The following is an 18,865-nucleotide window of genomic DNA, read 5'->3' on the forward strand; positions in this document are numbered from 1 at the left end:
GCTGGTGCATTTATAATGCAGGACCTGGTTTTTCATTAGCTCTCTGGGTTTCACTTGTTGAAAACCAATTAATTCAATGAAGTTGCTTCTGATTTACACTGGTATAAGGGAGCAGAGAATTGGGTATTTCTTACTACCAGTTTTAAAGACAATAAGATACAGGTAAGTGACTCCAGAATGGGGACTACAGTGAAATAAAAGGGGTTGAAAGTAGTGTCACACAGTAGTGAGTAAAAGAAAACTAGATTTGTATGACAGAAGAGGTACTTTAATAATAAATAAAGATTAACAACTCGTATTCCCTCAGCTTTCTGCCTTATATGGTTGGCTGGATTGCCTGACAGGCAATAAAATACTGCTGACGGCTGGGTATAAAGCAAAAGAATGCAATCAAACAGATTTAGGATAGTATCATCACCTGACATTATTTTTTTTATGAATTTGCTGGTGGTTGCATGAAACAGAATGACTTGTTAAGTTCCAAATGGTCATAAGCCACAAAATTCACATCTGGATTTCAAGCCCTTTGAGAGTTCCAAGGTGTCAGTTCGGCCCTTTGTATGGATGAGATGGGATTTGCCCTAACTCAGCTAGCACAGAGCACTTTTGAAAATCACTCTATGTGAAATTCAGATTTGGGTTCAGGTTTAGATTCTGACCCTGCCCTCATAGCCCAACACCCTTCTCTACCTAATACATCTGATGCAAAGAATCCATCTGTTTATGTAGCAACTCTGGGTCCATTTCCCAGAGCTGACTACCTAAAGTGAGGTGCCTAAATCTGGATATAAGTGCTCATAGGTGGGATTTCTAAAGTACTTAGCGTTGGCCTAACTCTGCTCCTCCCACCCAAATCATGGGGGTTACATTTACATTATAAGTTTTTGTGGCAGAAAATATGCTAATGAGGGACTCATTAGCATGAGTCACGATGTCATTAGCATATTTTCTGCTGTTTCTTTTTCCCCAAGGGTTTTTTGCGCAAAAGGAAGCAGTGTAGCCGCTTTCTAAAGATCCTTATGCCTCTCCTAAAGAAACAGCAGAAAATATGCTAATTACATCATGGCTCATACTAATGAGTCCCTCATTAGCATATTTTCTGCTGCAAAAACTTGTAGTGTAGACAAGTTTTACTGGTGTTAACACTGGGAACATTTAGATCAGCACTGAGCACGTGCAAAAAGCCTTCTCTGTTTCAACACCCACATTTGATAACCCTGTTTTCTGTGTTTGAAGAAATTCTTTAAAAGGACAAAAAAAAAAAAAAAATCCCACACCCAGCCAAAATACCTGTCAATAAGTTGCCTTTGTGTGAGGTTTCTTCAGTCTTTTCCAAGTGAGTTTCTCTGCACTTTTTATCCAGGTCTCTTGAAAGGAAGGATGTGGCTCTGTCTGCATTTTCATCATCTGGGACGTGTCTGCTGTTGACTTCCCCACTTCTAGCTCTCTCCAGCAAACTGAGATTACTCTGCTTAACATATTCCTCTATGGACTGGTTACTAAGAACTCCTTTTACAGACAAATACTCTTTTTCTAGCCTTTTAACATTTTCTACAGTGAGGCGCATACTAGCAGACTGAGAATCGGATGAAACACCCCTAGAGAGAGACGGAGATGGTCTCGGTTGGGGATGGCTGCTGCTGGCCTCTGACAGCTGGTGTCCTCTCGACATATCTGCAATGCATTAAGGAGATGAAAATCTTCAGCAACAGGCAAAGTCAATTCATCATTCTGGTAACAAAGAAAGAAAGAATAATCCCATTAGTCATCTACTACTGCTGGGCACATTGATTTATGTAGTTAAAATATTCACACCGAGATAACCTTATTAGATTGAAAATCACTTTCTTTTCAGGAGGATCTACTCGGGCGCCAATCCAACAAAGCACTTAAGCACGACTTTAATACTAAGCATGTGCTAAGACCCATGGAGGTCAGCAGGGCTTTTTTAAAGCATGCGCTTAAGTGCTTTGCTGAACTAGGGTTTGGGATATCTTTCAAACAAAATACCTAGAGAACTCCATATACTTATGCCCAAATACACTAGAGTCAAATACCTTGCTTCATAATACACAGTTACCATGATACCCACTAGTACTACACTTATGATTGTATCTGTGATTTCATTATTAACCCACTTTTCCAAGGGCTTTGTAATTGACTATAAAACATGGTCTGGTTCAAACTTAACATAGGAAGTCTGGCTCCAAAAGCACTTTATATTTATTACCCGCATCCAAACAAATAAGTTTAGGTATTTTATGCTACATGTTGGTAAAGAAAACAAATATACAGAGGAATGTGCTTAATTGACCCTTCTGGTGGTCCATTTAACATGACAATTAAGAGATGAAAAATAAGACAGCCCAAGAAAGACTTAAAGGCTACGTCTACACTGGCATGATTTTCCGAAAATGCTTTTAACGGAAAAGTTTTCCGTTAAAAGCATATTCGGAAAAGCGCGTCTAGATTGGCAGGATGCTTTTCCGCAAAAGCACTTTATGCGGAAAAGCATCCGTGGCCAATCTAGACGCGGTTTTCCGCCAAAAAGCCCCGATCGCCATTTTCGCGATTGGGGCTTTTTTGTGGAAAATAGTATTGTGCTGTCTATACTGGCCCTTTTGCGCAAAAGTCTTTCGGAAAAAGACTTTTGCCCGAACGGGAGCAGCATAGTATTTCTGGAAAAGCACTGACAATCTTACATGAGATCGTCAGTGCTCTTCCGGAAATTCAAGCGGCCACTGTAGACAGCTGGCAAGTTTTTCCGCAAAAGCAGATGATTTTGCGGAAAAACTTGCCAGTCTAGACACAGCCAAAGTGAACCCACCTTTGTATACCTCGTATGGCTTTTAGATTTTTAATTTTGTACAGATGTTCATGAAAACTCACTAGTCAAGCAGAGGGACTTGCTCTGCTTATTACAAAAATATTTTCACTATGGGGAGCCTTACTATACGCAAGACTGGTTTTTACCACCACTTTATATAATCTGGTGGTAAAATCACAAGGGCCTTGGCTACACTGGCCTACCCCCAGTTCAACCTCTGCAGCACATGGTTGACTCTTATCAAGCTAAGCGGACACAAGGTGTTTGATATTTTATGTGGTAATATGGACATTTGCCTAAACGGATTTTGGGACAGGTTCCTCTGTCTAAGGACATTAAAGGGACCCACATTTTCCTGGGCAGGTTTCCTTATTATTGCAGGTGCCTTTTGCTGTAGTCTGTGCTGAGAGGGTTGATGTAGTGCATTGTCTCTCTTCAAGACTTGGGAGGAGGTCAAGCAATGCAGCCTTTCTAGGTCTATGATGTAGCTGGAGGAAGACTTGGGAGCCTTGCTTTCATGTGCAAGTGAGAGGTTCTGTTACCATGGCTCTTGTTTGTTTCAGAGCAGGCAGAGAATATTCATTATCATGGCTCTTGCTGGTAAATTGCTCTTGGGGATCTTTTCAAGTGCAGCAGACTACACTCGATGTCCACATCTTACATGAGTTTGTTGGGGCCTTTCTTGCCAGCCACTATTAGAACCCCAGTTTCAAAGAAGACTGGGGCTGGCCACCACGGAATCAGAGAAAGAGGAAGTCAAAGAAGAGGTCTTGGAGTTCATAATCTCAAGAGGCAAGAAGTCTTGGAGGCAATCAGCATAGCTGTAGCCAGATGAGGATGGGCGCACTACAGAGAAGAGGACCAGCAGGAATTCCACACAGAAGTTTCAAATTGATACCAGGTCACAAACATGAAAACTATGGAAGATACCTCTCCAGATCCAGTCGATCTAAGGGGATACAGAGATGTATGGCACACACATATAGATGGCAGGATTCCGATTTAAAGCCCTAACTCGAAGTCCTGCAATGAGGTTTACCAGCTAATTCGATTTAGGGGCTTTAAATCAGAATCCCGTTTCACTGCCGCGTGTAGATGTGGGCAGTTACTTCGGGCTAGTCAATTTCTAAAATGGCGACCGGCCGGGAACATGCAAATCAAGCGCGGGATATTTAAATCCTGGGCTTGATTTGCAATTTCGGTCGCCCTCATTAGCCTCCATAGATCGACCTGGGGGCTAGTGTAGATGTACCCACAGACAGTAGATGACTCCAGGGAACTCAAACTTGCTGAAGAAGAAGATTGTTCAGGCAGTCTTCTCTGAGATCCTTGCTGTCCCACAAGAGAAGGAAGTGAGAAGGCAGAAGATTATGGAAGTGAACCACTTGCTAAGTAAGCAGTGAAAGTTTTGACTCTGTGGAACGGTTATCCACCTTCTGTGAGGAGAACTAGCTATATAGCTTGGATGGCCTCTACTTTAGAAGAAAGGGGATCAATCTACCCAGGGACAGACTGGCTAGAGTAGTCAGGAGGCAGTAAACCATTAGCAAAAGAAAAGCATAAAAAGAGGGAAGATCTGAGCATTCAGCACAAAGCTGAGATGAGGAGAACAAAATTAATCAAGGATCCAAACAGCATGAGGAAAACAAATTATTTAATTGCCTTTACATCAACACTAGTAGCCAGGGTAATAAACAACAGGAATTGGAATTGCTCATTTATGAGGATAAATTTGACTGCACCTTGGCAGGATGGTTTGTATAATTGGAAGGTTATAATAAATGGTTATAATCTAATTAGGAAGGATCAAGTGAATAAAAGGAGAGAGGGAATAGCAGTCTATGTCAAAAAAGGCCTTACCTGTTTCTAAGTCATGGATAACTTGGAAGAAAATTATCTTGAATGCTTATGAGTCACTGTCCTAACAGATAAAGCACACATTGGCGTATTAGCTGGTGTCTGTTACAGCTCACACTAGGGAACAGTATGACCACTTCCTTATGCACCTATCTATAATGCACAGAAAAAAAAAGCTGTGTGATCCTCAGGAACTTCAATTTGAGTGATATAGGCTAGAGGACACATGCTGTCAAACATCCCTGAATTTCTCAATAGATGGCATTTTCTCAGCCCAAGAAAGGTTGCAGCTATCATGGTTGAATTCTTTATTATGCCTTGTCCTAATGGATAAAGAGAAATGGAACACAGAACTAAAAATTAATGATAGCTAAGGCTCTGTTTTAGTCATGGGCATTTTGAGTAAAAGTCAAGGACCAGTCACAGAGAGTAAACAAAAATTCACTGCACATGACCTGTCCATGACATGTACTATATGTCTCTGACTAAATCTCGGGAAGAGGCCAGTGCAGGACACCTGCTCATGCTGGGGAATGTGGCAACATGCAGCCCAGGACCCCTGCTGATGCTGGGTGAGGGGGGTGGTGGGACTGCTGGCTCTTTACCTGGCTCCACAGGGCTCCCTCGAAGCAGCAACATGTCCCTCCCTCAACTCCTAGGAGGGGGCAGGCTGTTTTGGATGGCGTGTGGAGGCGCAGCAGGCAGGGAGTGTGCCCAGGGGCCCTGTCGGGTCAGAATATGTTGATGACCCAGAGTATTGTGGTGGGCTGGATACAGCTCATGAACTGTATTTTGTCTCCACCTGGAATAGATTCATTGGTCCACGGATTTCAAGGCTAAAAGGGACCATTTACCATAATGATAACATAGACTAATCTCCTGTGTGGCACAGTCTATAGAACTTCCCCAATGTAATTCCTAGAGCAGATCTTTCAGTAAAAATATCTAATCTTGATTTTAAAATTGTCAGCAGTAGAGGATCCATCATAACCCTTGGCTAATTGTTCCAATGGTTAATTACTGTCGCTGGTAAAAATGTACACCTTGTTTCCACTCTGCATTTGTTTTGCTTCATCTTCTAGCCCTTGGATCGTGTTACACCTGTCTCAGATATATTGAAGTGCACATCATTAAGTATTTCCAATGCAGGTACTTATACATTGTGATCAAGTCACCCATTAACCTTCTCTTTGCTGAGTTAAATAGATTGAGCTCTTTGAGTCTCTCTCTAGGGGCCTGTCTAGACTATGCGGAAGATTTGAAAGAGGATATGCAAATTCACCGGGAATTTGCATATCTTCTTTCGATCTCACATTCAAAAGTGCAGCTTTAAAAAGTGAAAGTAGTTGGGACGTTGCTTTTTTGGCAATCCCCCTTTTTTCGAAAAGCCGCCTAAACCTCATTTTTTGAGGAAAAGCGGCTTTTCGAAAAGGGGGGGGGGTTGCTGAAAAAGCCACATTCCGAGTACTTTCACTTTTGAAAGCTCCGCTTTCGAAAGTGAGATCAGAAGAAGATATGCAAATTCCCGGAGAATTTGCATATCCTCTTTCGAATCTTCCACATAGTCTACACATAGCCTTACAGGCATGTTTTATAATCCTTTATCCATTTCTGTGGATATTTTCTAAACCCTCACCAATTAATTAACATCTTTCTTGATTTACAGACACCAGAACTTTTCCAGCAGTGGTCAAACCACTGCCAAATATAACCGTAAAATAGTTCTCTCCTTCTAACTGAGACCCCCCCCATTTATTCATCTTAAGACTGTATTAGCTTTTTGGCCACAACAGCACACTCAGAGCTCCTGTACACTTAGGCTGTGTCTACACTAGAAAGAAAAGTCGAAAAAAGACAGACAAACTGAACAGCAATTTGCGTATCTTTTTCCACTTTTCTTCCGAAAGAGGCTTTTCCGACATTTGAATTGTCTTCATGGAGCCAAATGTCGGAAAAAAAAACCCTCTTTCAGAACATCCCTTCTTCCTCACAGAAAGAGGTTCACAGAGATGCTGAAAAAATGTGTCTGCTTTTCCAAAAATTTTTTGGAAAAGCAGATGCGTTCCTTGGACATGGCAGAGCTTTACTGGGATACCTTTCATATCCCAGAAAAGCTCTTTAGTCTATCTGTACTCTTAATTATAACCCATGACCCAATAATCTTTTTCAGAGTTGCTGTTTCCCTGCATAGAGTCCCCCATTGCGTAAGTATGGCACACATTCTTTGTTCCTTGAGGTATACATTTTACATTTAGCCATATTAAAATGTACCCAGTTAACCAAGCGACTAGACTTGTCTGAATTAGTGATAGTGGATGAGACTCTGCTTTGGGAAGCTAGCCTGCTAATCCTGCCCTTTCTGCCTAAAGCTCCTCCCTCTGCTCGCTGGAGCCCTGACCCTTCTCCAGTTAAAAAAAAAAAAAAAAAAAAAAAAAAAGCTCTAAGGAGCCCCCCCCAACCAGAGGAGCCCCAGCTGGTCTCCTCAATCACATTAGGCTGAGGAACCGCCGCCGGCTCCCCTGACCCACCACCCTTCCACAGCACCAGGCTGAGACTCCAGTCTCTCCGAGCACTGGATCAGCCCTAATATCGGGCTGAGCTGGAAGCCTCTTGAGCGCTAAGCCAAGCTTCCAGCCCTCCTGAGCACGGGACCAGCCTCAGTGCCACCAGAGTCAGACAGGCCCTAGTGTCAGGCTGAGCCAGAAGTTTTCATGAATGCTGGGCTGAAGAGATTTGGGCTGATCCCAGTGCCACCAGAGTCAGACTGGCCCCAGAACTGGGCCAAATCAGCAGCCTCTCTGAGTACCAGCTCCTCCCTCCCTGGAAGGCCCTGTCTCCCCACACTGAACCACCGGCTCCAGCAGCACCCAGCCAATCCTCCTCTGTCCGCCAGCCATTGGCTCTCTGTGTCACTCCTCACTCCCCTCTCCCACAGAGGAGAGACACAGTGAGCTGTGGGGTGGAGGATGGCATGGGGGAGGTGGTGGGGATCTTGGGGAAGGAGTAAGCACCATGGGCCAGTTGTCCAGCTGCAGGTCAGCAGCTGCACCAAAGCCTTCCCAGGCTTTTTATACCTGCCACCAGGGACCTATCCTATTTACTGTTTACCACTCCCCAATCTAGGTCATTGATCAAAATGTTAAATAGCATGGGGCCAAGAACTGATCCCAGCAGAACCCCACTAAAAACACACCTGCTCAGTGAGGATTTTCCCTTTAGAATTACATTTTGAGACCAAGGTTTCCTCTAAGCTATCTGATCGAATGGCCCCTTAGCTCTTAATGAGCCCTGTCCAGAGGCTCAGGGCTGCCGCTCATGGAATTGCCTGACTGGGGGAGGTTGGGGGAGACTTGATGTTCTTTCGTCAGACATGCCCCTTCCCCAGCCAGGCAGCTTTGTGAGCAGCATCCCTGAGCCATTGGGTAAGGCTCATGAAGCAGCTGTGGGGCGGCCACATAGCTTAGAGGGAACCTAGGTCTGAAAATTTTGTTTGAGGGAACTTTGAGACCCATCAGTGAGCCAGTTTTAAGTCTTGTAATAAGTGCCACATTAATTTTATGTCACTATTGTTTTTAATCAATATATCATGGGGTACCAAATCAAATGCCTTGGCAAAGTCTATGTATATTACATCAACACTATTGCTTTTACCAACCAAACTCGTAATCTTATACATATAAAATTATGTTGATTTTTGTTACCCTCCTCTAATTCTTTGTTAATTGAGTCCCATATCAGCCACTCCATTATATTGTCCAGAATCCATGTCAAAACCATTTACCCCTTTAAAATACTGGTACAACTATATCATTCTTCTGGAATTTTTTCAGTACTCCAAGACTTATTGAAAATCAACATTACAAGTCCAACAAGTTCCTCTGCCTGCTTTTTTAAAACTCTTGGATGCAAGTTATCTGGATCTGCTGATTTTAAAGATTCTAAGTTTCATAGCTTCTGTTTCATAGCCTCCAGATATATTACTGGAATAGAAATAGTGTTATACTCTCATCACATGGTGATACTCTTTTATCCCCAAATATAGACCTGAAATATTTATTGAATACTCCTGCCTTTTCTACATTATTATTTGCATATAGTAATGGACAGATACAATTTTTACGATTATTTTTGTTCCTAATACATTTAAAAAACTTTTTCTTATTGTCCTTAACTCTGCTGACAAAAGCCCCAGAGTTAAGGACAATAAGAAATACTCTGTATCCTTGTGCTTCCTTTATCAATTGTCTATAATTCCTAACTTCTGATTCATAATCATTGCTATTAATTTTCCCCTTCTTCCACTTGTTTTTATTTATATGTAACAAAAACAAGTGTAAGAAAGGAAAAATTAATCGCAAGGATTATGTCAACATCTTTTTTAAAGTGTCTTATTTTGCTAGGTGTTGTACTAACACATAGTAAGAGACTGTCCATGCCTCATAGAGTTTACGGTCTAAATAGGGTCCCAGAGGGCAGAGGGCAACCAGGAGGAAATGTAGACACCCGAGTGCATTAACCACCCCTAGTCTAGGACCATCAGGTTCCAAGGGTGCCGGACCACGGAAGTTCAACCTGTAGAGCCTACCACAATACACTTTTGTTTTACTGGAGAGGAAGATGACTTTTCTAACAACCCATCCCTGCTCTTTGGCAGCTCTGAACAAGGTTACTACACTACAGGCAGTCAATATTTTTTCTGATTAAAAATGGTCTTTTTTCAACCAATGTAACTTTTCACAAAAAAATTGCTGAAGTCTTTAAATGTTTTCTACTCCCTGAGTGACATTCTTATTGATATCTACCATCTATTCTTTTACTGAATATGTTTGCTTGTGGTTAAAAATATTGTTATTAAGATACAAATGTCATAGAAACCTTAGTGAAAAATGGAAAATAGGCCCATTTTGAACCCTACAAAATGGAGTCAATTCTTAATTTTCATTTTTTTTAATTAGCTCTGTACAACAATAGCAGAGCCTCATGACAATATCCATCCCTAATATACAGCAACTGGTTTGCAACCCTAACATCCTTTTGTGGGTGGAACCTGGAATCTAGTATGTGAGCTACTGCTACCTAAGCTAACGCAACCCTCTTCTGCTGCAGCAGACTCATTCATTACTAGTTGACTTACCTACCACCAGAGAGGGACAGAGTGCTATCCTTTCACAAAGAACTCATAATGGGGAGCCATTTCTAAAGAGTTTTTCTCCACGCCATGCAAGTGCTGAGCATAACTCTACACAAATCTAACATCCTAAATTGTAGGGCAGAGTTTAAAGAACAACAAAAGATCTGGTAGCACTTTATAGACTAACAAAACATGTAGCTGGTATCATGTCTATAAAATGCTACTAGACCTTTTGTTGTTTTTTAACTTTATCCTGTACAGACTAACTTGGCTACCCCCTGAAGCTTCTGTAGGGCAAAGGACTGTCTGCCTCCTGCCATAGTGAGGATTTCATCCGGATCCGAGCATCTGGAAAGTACTGCTATTAATACAATGCATATTACCATAGTTTCTAGGGATCTTGATAAAGGATCTGTTCTCTACAAATATATATGACAGTCTTTGCCTAATAAAGCTCATGGTCCGGGGGGCCATGAATGAAAATACCAACTAATTATCCAGTCACACTGAAATTAGAGACTATACAATATACTACAGAAGGTTAAATTGCCATTGAAAACATCACACGGGATCACCTGGTTAGTATATACAAACATTTGCATGCAGCTATTCCTCTCCTGCAACTAAGTGGAACCAAATCAAGCCATGACATGGCCTCACAGCTGGATTTAGAACAGGCAGCAAAAGTGATGTTTATCTGCTATTCCTTTACTTGGCTTTATATTCCTTGCAGCTCTTCGATGCTGAAATCTAGTCACAATACTTGACTCTTAAGGAAACAAATACATCTGAAGTGGTTTGATGATTGCCAGCTTATGAGGCAATCTGCTTTGGTTCATCAGGGGACACAGGAAAAGAGATGATTATATTCATTTTAATAAAAGTGGAATTGCCTCGCTGGCATAGTTGCCCCTCGCATTTATTTCTTCTTCCTTTTCATCTTCTGTCTCCCCACCAGTGCACTTCAATTCTCCATGGCAATCAGAACTGACATATTTGCTAGAAGCAGCAGAAGGACCTTGTTTGATCCCAGGCCTTCAGGCAGTGAAGTGAGTGTCAGAGCAGCCTTCCCTCATTAAAAACAAAACAAAACAAAACATCTGGTCACTGACAATCTTGCCTGGATAAAATTGACCACTCAAGTGAGCTCAGAGTCCCCCCAGTGAAGCAAGTGACTAAGCACGGCCTACAGTTCTACTATACATTCCCGTCACATCTGCTTGGTTCACTATTAAAAACATGTTTCCCGTACTCTGAGCACTTTAATCAGAGCTCACACAAATCAAACCGCATTCATTCCAGTTCACACATCCTCAAGATTTGGGCTTGGAGGAAAATCACCCTTTGTGAATCAGACGTTACAGTGGGGGAAGTGCTATGGGCCCTAGAGAATGATCCAAGAAGGAAGGCAGAAAGTGGATCTTTATGTTCAGGGATGGGGTGAGTGACATGGCTTTTGCATGTGCCCTGACACTCCTTGATGACCTTTCCATGACCTTCCTACCTTAGCTTTCATCGGGAAAAAAATTAAGAGAATGCCTGAGGCCTTGTCTGTACTTGAGCAGAGCCTTGATTCAGCACTGGTGCTGACCTCTATAGCATAGACAACGTTATGCCTGGGGTTTACGCTGACTGAGCTAATTGAGATTTACCCCTTTTTGCCACCAGAATAAATTACGTCATTTGAAAAACACTCCAGCTTGCTTTTCCTACACATTGGGGTGTCGCTACATAGACTGTTGGCCACTGATTGCTGAATCAGGCCCAGCTGGCTGACAGCCACTGAGGGCCATGGGGCAAAGTGTGTGTGTGTGTGGGGGGGGGGCAGCTCCACGCCCTGGAAGGAGCAGGACCTTAGGCAGGAGAGGCAGCTGTTAGTGCTGCCCAGACTGCAGCGCACGACTCTCTCCCGTGCCCTCATTGCTGCATGGAGTGGTGCTTGGGTGGCAATTCAAAAGGGCCTGGGGCTCTGGTTGCCAACACTGTCTCAGAAGCAGCCGTGGCCAGGAACTCTGGGTCCCTTTGAATCTCCAGGCCCCAGGGCAACTGCCCCCTTGGAGACTCCTCCACCCCATCGGTGGGCCTGATCAAGTCTGTTCCTGACCATAGATAAGGCCTGATCCTCTTCTCCCATCAGGCTTATTTTGGTGAACCTCTGCTAAGATATTTCTGATATATACCAGCTGGGGGGAATACTCAGGCCCAGAGTCTCTGGCAATAAGCTCTGTAGTGAATTGAGCCAGGTGCCGCCCCTGGGAGCACTGCGTGTTGTAGGCAATATGTGCATTTGGAAGCATTTCTCAGAGGGAATCCCTAGCAGGCATGAGAGCTGAACAAAACGGCATCAAGATCCAGCGCACGCTGTGAGTGCACAGAAAAGACTCCTTCCCCCGGGATTATCCAAGGACAGGAGAGGGAATCTTATTATTTGGTGTTTATTGTTTGTATTACTGCACGTCCCAAGCCAGTTGCAGGAGGAGAAAAATGTAATCCTCTTAAATGAGGTTAAACACAACATATCGTACTGAGAACTGCCAGCAAAATTATTTCTAATTGTAAACTCCCTATACACATCCCGAAAGATAGAGACCTAATATGTATGCAGTGCTAAAGAGACTTCTGTATTTAGCAACTTAGGCTCTAAAGAAGAATTTTCACACAGCAGGAAGGTTGGGAATAATACTCTGTAAAATGAATTTTACTCAGCCTGTGTTTTCCTTTGTTATATTCAAAGAAAGTTGTGTTTGCATAGCTGATCTTTCCTCCTAAGCAGTGACTTCTTGATCCCCCGCTATTCATAATCCTCAACAGATGGACAATATGAAATGCCCTGAGAAACCCAGAGGAAGAGCCTTTAATGCAGAATTGTGACATTACTGTACCAGTAAGTGGAAAGGCAAGATGTGCTATGAGGGAGCAAATAACAAATGCGCATGCTTCTCCTCTTATGTACACCAGTATGAATCAAAGGGAATTCCACCAGGCCAGGTTCTGCTCTCGGTTACTCAGGGGTAAATCTGGAGTAATTGCACTTATTTCAATAGAGTTTCCTCAGATTTACACTGGAGTAATGACAGCAAGGTTGAACCCAGCAAAGTTATCCCTGTGCAAGAGGGGAATCAGGGCCTAGTATCTTCCACAATGAACAAAATGAACTAAAATTAATAAATTCATTAACTGTTTGGACACACTTGATTTTGGTTCAACTTATTGGTTAGTGTCCCCCATGTGTGTAAGAGCCTCTTCAGGAAAGAAAGTTGAAAAATAAGGGCTTGTCTATATGAGCATTTAATTTGTGGCAGTCTGAAATGTGAATCTACCCTGTACTAATTGTCTGGATGGACCCTGTTGATGTGCGTTAACAGCTTGTTAGAGCACTTTAATCTGCTCCTGTTCTAAAAGCAGGGTAGATCACGTCATCAGCGTCCACATGGATAGTTAGGTCTTGTCTACATTACATGGTGAATCCAATCCTGCAGTAATCAACCCACTGGCTATCAATTTATTGCATCTGCTGTAGACCCAATAAATTGATCCCTGAGCGCACTCACATCAATGCTGGTCCTCCACCAAGACTAGAAGAGCAGCTGGTGTTGACAGGAGAGCAGCCCCCACTGGCCTTACTGCATACAAGACACTGAAGTATATTTGTGGCACTGCGTAGAGTAGACAAAGCCTTAGCGAATGTCAGGTCAGTGCAGGGTAGACTCACATCCCAGATGGCCACAAAAGTAAATGGTTGTGCCCTAAGAATTTAGTCACAGGCAAGCCCCAGTTGCACACAATGACGTAGTTTTTAACCCACGAGAGCTTATGCCCATATAAATCTGTTAGGGTATGTCTACACTTGCACCCTCTTTCGAGAGAGGGATACAAATGAAGATATTCGAAATTGAAAATGAAGCCGGGATTTAAATATCCTGCACTTCATTTGTATAATCGCATTTTGGCGCTATTTCAAAATAGTGCTATTTCCAAATACAAAATGCGGTGTAGATGAGGTTATTTCAGGAGAACACCCTTTTTCTGAAATAACTGTTGAACCTCATTTTATGAGGAATAAGGGTTATTTCAGAAGAAGAGTGTTCTTCATTTGCATCCCTCTCTCGAAAGAGGGTGCAAGTGTAGACATACTTAGTCTTTAAGGTGTCACAGGACTCCTGGTTGTTTAAGCCCCAGTTTGTTATTCCACTCCCTTTCAGGACCCATCCTTAATTGAGCCTCTCTGTCCACTAGGAATAAAATGCAGTGCTGCATCATTTGCAAATCTTATTTCGAAATAGCTTATTTCAAAAGAGCAAGCGTCTACACAGCACTTATTTTGAAATACAGCACTCTTTCTTCAACTTCCCTTATTCCTTGTACAATGAGGGTTACAGGAGTTGGAGTCAGAAGTCCTCCAGCTTGACAGGTTTTAGACATTATATTGAAATAACTGCCTTCTGTGTAGACACGGACTAAGTTATTTTGGAATAGCGCTAGTTATTTCAAAATAGTGTTGCAATATAGACGTACCCTACATGTCCCATGGTGGTAGGAAGCTTTGGAGAAGTAACCAACAACGCTTTTGTAAAGAAAACATGTAAAAGTGCTGTATACATTTTAAACTATTTATTTTCTCTGTACTCCAACTGAAATCAAATGAGGTACAGCAGTGCAGAAGTGGAGTAACAGAATGGAGCGTCAGGTATGCAGGCTTTAAGATAATAAACACATCTTAAAACAAAATGATGGCACACAGTTCTCCATCACATTTCTGGTCTGATTTGCTTTCCAGGGTCTGCAGTTTTCCCTACCACAGCTGATGTTATGACAACTACCAGTTCTATTCAGCACTGTATTAGGTGTTTGTACAATAGTGACCTATTGCAAATAACATGCAAGTCTTATAGAGGGATCCAATTCTATCATCCACACTGATGCTCAGTAGCACTTGCTCAGACAAGCACCAACAGCTCTATCGGAGTCAATATCAGTTCTCATGACAGTGCACCTCAGTGTAAAGCAGGGGTGAGGGAATCTCCAGCATGCTGGCTGCACACGGTCCATCAGGGATAGATGCTGGTGGGTTGCCAATTTTGTTTTACCTGCGTGGCTGTAGGCACAGCCACTCGTGGCTCCGAGTGGCCCCGGCTGGTCATTCCTGGCCAGCTGCAGGAAGCAGTGATTGGGGCTGTGCCATTTTCGCAGCTCCCATTGGCTGGGAACAGTGAACCGTGGCCACTGGGAGCTGTGGAGCCCCATGCCTGCAGATGCTCAGATAAGCAAAGTTACTGTCTGCTGTAGGAAAGAGGCAACGTTGTTCTCTTGTCTGCTCTTAGGACGGTAGAGCACACTATGACTCACAGCCAAATACCACCTCTGCTTCTTTCCTCTATGCCGGGGTGGGAACTTTTCTGTGGGAACCACGGACCCACAGAAAAATCAGTCAGGGGCCGACTGAGGAGAAAGACACTCCCCACCTTCCCCTGTACACTAGAGTCTAGAGGGACCCTGCTTAGTAGATTTTGTGTGCTCCAGCCCCGTGGGAGGATGGCAGGGGGGTGACTAGAGTGCCAGCCTCAGGAGCTGGATTCAAGCAAGCCAGGGGCTGTATCCATCCCCTGCGGTTTAGGTTCCCCACCCTTGCTCTGTGCTCTGGGTTGGTGAAAAAACTGCTTCATTCTCTTTAGTGCAGCAGGTTTCTCCTCTCTGTGTGCCCAGCCAGCTGCTCTGCCATTGCCTTGCTTAGCAGCCCATCTAGCCCATAGTGTCTAGATCCCTCCTGGATCACATTCTCACAGTGTTACTTATGTTGCTTACAGGCTGTACTTCCCTTAACAGGGACTTCCGTGTCCGGCAATATCCATGGTCTGGCATGGACCACGGATGTTCCTGGATCGCAGAGCTCAGAAAAAGGGAGGTCTGGCAGCGGGGCAGGAGAACCCTAAGGGGCACTGGCGACTCAGCAGGGAGCCCAGAGTGTCTGTGTGGGGGGGTGGAGGACAGGCAGTATGGCGGGGAGTTCTGGCCCCAGCAGAAGCCAGGGAGCTCTGGCCCCATCCCCAGCCGCAGAGTTCCAGCTGTGTTTTGGCTCCAGCGGCCGGGGAACTCCAGCCTCAGTGGCAGCCAGGGAGCTCTGGCCCGGGACCCAGAGTTCCAGTCCCGAATGCAGAGCTCTGGCTGTGGTGTGCAAAAGCGGGGCTGTCGAGAGCCCTAGGTGGCTGAGGTAGCAGTGAGGACAGGCTGAAGCCCTAGCCTGGTGACAGCATGAGCATGAGGGGAGAAACCTACCCTGATCCGGCAAGTCCCCTCATTAGGGACCAGTCAGGTCCCAAGGGTGCTGGAGCAACGAGGTCCAACCTGTAGTACCTGACTCAACCTGTAATACCTGATTATTCTTATTGAAGCCAGTGACGCACCACGCATGGAATCAGGTGCATTCAACATCAGTAAAGATATCAAAATCTGGCTTCTATCCAAAAATGAGACCGATGTTATTCAGAGAGAAACTGAGCTCAATGGAAGTTTCTATATCTGGGATGGAGTCTTTTATCACCTGGCACCTCGTGCAGTCTTTGACATCTGTGCCAAATAGGCATAAATGCTAGTAAATCAGAATAGTTACTTCTCTTCATTCACATTGCACAGGGATAAATGGCTATCCCAACTCCAGAGGAGGGAAGAATAAGGCCATACGTTTCTATCTTTGATGTTTTTTACTCCCCTATCATGTTGATATTTAAATGGCAAGTTACACCAGTGCATCCCAGGGCAGGCTGGATATTCTATTAACAAGGACTTCTATTTCTGAAATACTCTCTAAAAAGCTTTATCATTCAACAGGAAAGCAGTTATATGACATAATAAAAAATAATGGGTCAGTCCATAAATTGCAGTTATCAGGGCATATTTATGGATTCTTGTCATAAAAGAACAGAGATAAAGTGTTACTAGCTAGTCCGAATGCAAAAAATTCCCAGAATATATCATTCTAGTTATACTGGATCCTTCCGGCTTTGAAAGTAGAAATAATTGTCCTGATGATACCACAGAAGAATTATTATATTCAGCTTTAATAATATTTCGAGTTTGAGTCAGAAAAAATAGTTGGATTTTCATTGCCAACACTTCAGTGGGCTTCAGACAGAATTTTTTTTGACCCATTTATATATACAGGGCCCAATTCTCCAATCACTTACATGAATTTCACGACAGTGTAACTCCATTAACTTCAGCTGAATTATTCCTGATTCACCCATATGAAAGGAGAATCAAGCCCATGTAACAGTGCATGAGGCCCTTTGCTTTACAGAGGGAAAGTATTTTAAGAGGTCCCAGTTCTGCAACCTTTACACATGGCAAATAAAATTTGTCTATTAGCCCTGGGGGGGTCTATATATGGGCCCTAATGGTCCTAAACACATATCTAAAAATAAGCTTCACCATGTACCTTATAACATGCAGGAACAGAAGTTAGAAGCTAAGCTAAAATATATCAGGGATAAGAACCAAATTTAAGACTCCAGATTCCAGGGTCATTCATACTGGGTAAATGTGCACTAACACTGAAAGACATAAATGTGGTTATTCCAGATTTATACTGGAATAAATGAGCCACCTGCTTATTCATAGTCCCCAAAATAAACATCTACAATTCTAGTACTAAGGGTAGATCTCAGGGGGAAAAAATAACAGAAGAAACACTTCCATAAATTGCTATAGGTTGGACTTCCCTGGTCCAACACCATTTGGACCTGATCGGTCACAGATGAAGGATTTTGCTGGACCAGGGGAGGTCATTTTTGTACTCCTGCCACCAGCAAACCGGCTCGACTGCTGGCCTCCCAGCTGGCTCCCCAACTCCTGCTGCCCTTCCAACCCTACTGGGCAGCCATCACTGCTGTTATTCCGGGACCCGCTGTGCAGCTCTGCTCTGGGGCTCCAGGCTGGTGCATGCACCAGGGCTCCCAGCCCCACCAGGCAGCCACACGCCAGGTCTCCCAACCTTGCTGGGCAGCCCTGTTGCCACATGCTTGGTAGCCCCACTGTCAGCTCCCTGTAGGCAGCCCACTGTCCTGCCCACCCCCACAGGGATCCTTACCTTTGGCCCTCCACCGGGACTCTGGTCCTGCAACATCCAAGCTGGACCATGGATGTTGATGGACCAGAGAATCCCAGTTAAGAGAGTTTCAACTTGTATTATAAGTAGAGTTTCAGCAACAGAAATGTATCCGTCTGAACTGTAGAAGGGTAAGTGTAGGCAAGGTGCTAAAGTTCTATATCACACACCCCTTATCTCTTTCCATCAAGCTTTCCCCTCCAGAAGCACTGGAACAATTTGTATAGTGGGGGAGCTGAAAGCCATTGAACCAAACTGTAAATCCTATATAAAAAGGAAACCATTTCGAGCAAGAAGATGCTGTAACAGCCCCAGCACTCCTAGTTCCAACACCTATGTTCTCCTCTATACACGTCTGCTGAAAAATGGCTTGCCCTTGGAGAAGCCGTTACCTTTGTTTTCAGGCCTGCTGCCAGTATTTTGAGAAGGTTTTGTTTGTTTTTAATCCAGATTGTGGAAGGGAAAATGTGGAGGTCAATACAAGCTAGAGAAAGTATAAAATATTAAGCAATATTACAGCAGCCACAGTGTTTAATATTCCCAGCTAGACTCCCATAAACCTCTTCCAGTAATAAAATCTCAGAGCGCTGTCACAAGGAGGTACAGTACAACTTTTATCTATTCTTTCTGAGGAAACATTGGCATGAAAGAAAGAGAACCACTGTCTGCCTGAGCCATGCTGGCCAAGACACACAGACCCTCTCAACAAACTCAGCAATAGCTCAAAAACAGACAAAACGCCCAAAAAGCCTTTCTCTGCTCACTTTGATTTTCCTCTCTTACTCCCCCGCCCCCCTCCACTGGAAACGTACTGCTCTTGGTTTGCAGCTTTGTCTGTCTTTCAGTGACAACAGGAACTAATCAGAGCAGGAGAGAAGCTCCTGGTTGTGAGAAATAAAACACACTCGGGCTAGAATTCAGGCCTCTCCTTTCCCCCCCATCTCTCCTG

The 18,865-nt window shown here is 43.7% G+C and overlaps 1 protein-coding gene across 12 annotated transcripts in view; it reads right to left on the reverse strand.

Moving 5' to 3' along the window:
• The window catches only part of ERICH6B (glutamate rich 6B), a 67,916-nt gene that overhangs the window by 48,845 nt on the left and 206 nt on the right, over positions 1-18,865 (reverse strand). For 4 of the 12 annotated variants that reach the window (XM_089775473.1, XM_089775472.1, XM_025182084.3 and 1 more), the window contains exon 2: positions 1,291-1,674. In XM_089775473.1, the coding sequence (XP_089631599.1) occupies positions 1,291-1,674 (384 nt within the window). Of the gene's footprint in view, positions 1-1,290; positions 1,732-4,687; positions 4,749-18,680 lie in introns of all 12 variants that reach the window. The other 8 variants (XM_075919005.2, XM_075919000.2, XM_075919009.2 and 5 more) reach the window with 7 other exon arrangements.

This window comes from Pelodiscus sinensis, chromosome 1, assembly GCF_052426305.1.
Source record: "Pelodiscus sinensis isolate ZL-2025 chromosome 1, ASM5242630v1, whole genome shotgun sequence".
NCBI classification, from domain to species: domain Eukaryota; kingdom Metazoa; phylum Chordata; order Testudines; family Trionychidae; genus Pelodiscus; species Pelodiscus sinensis.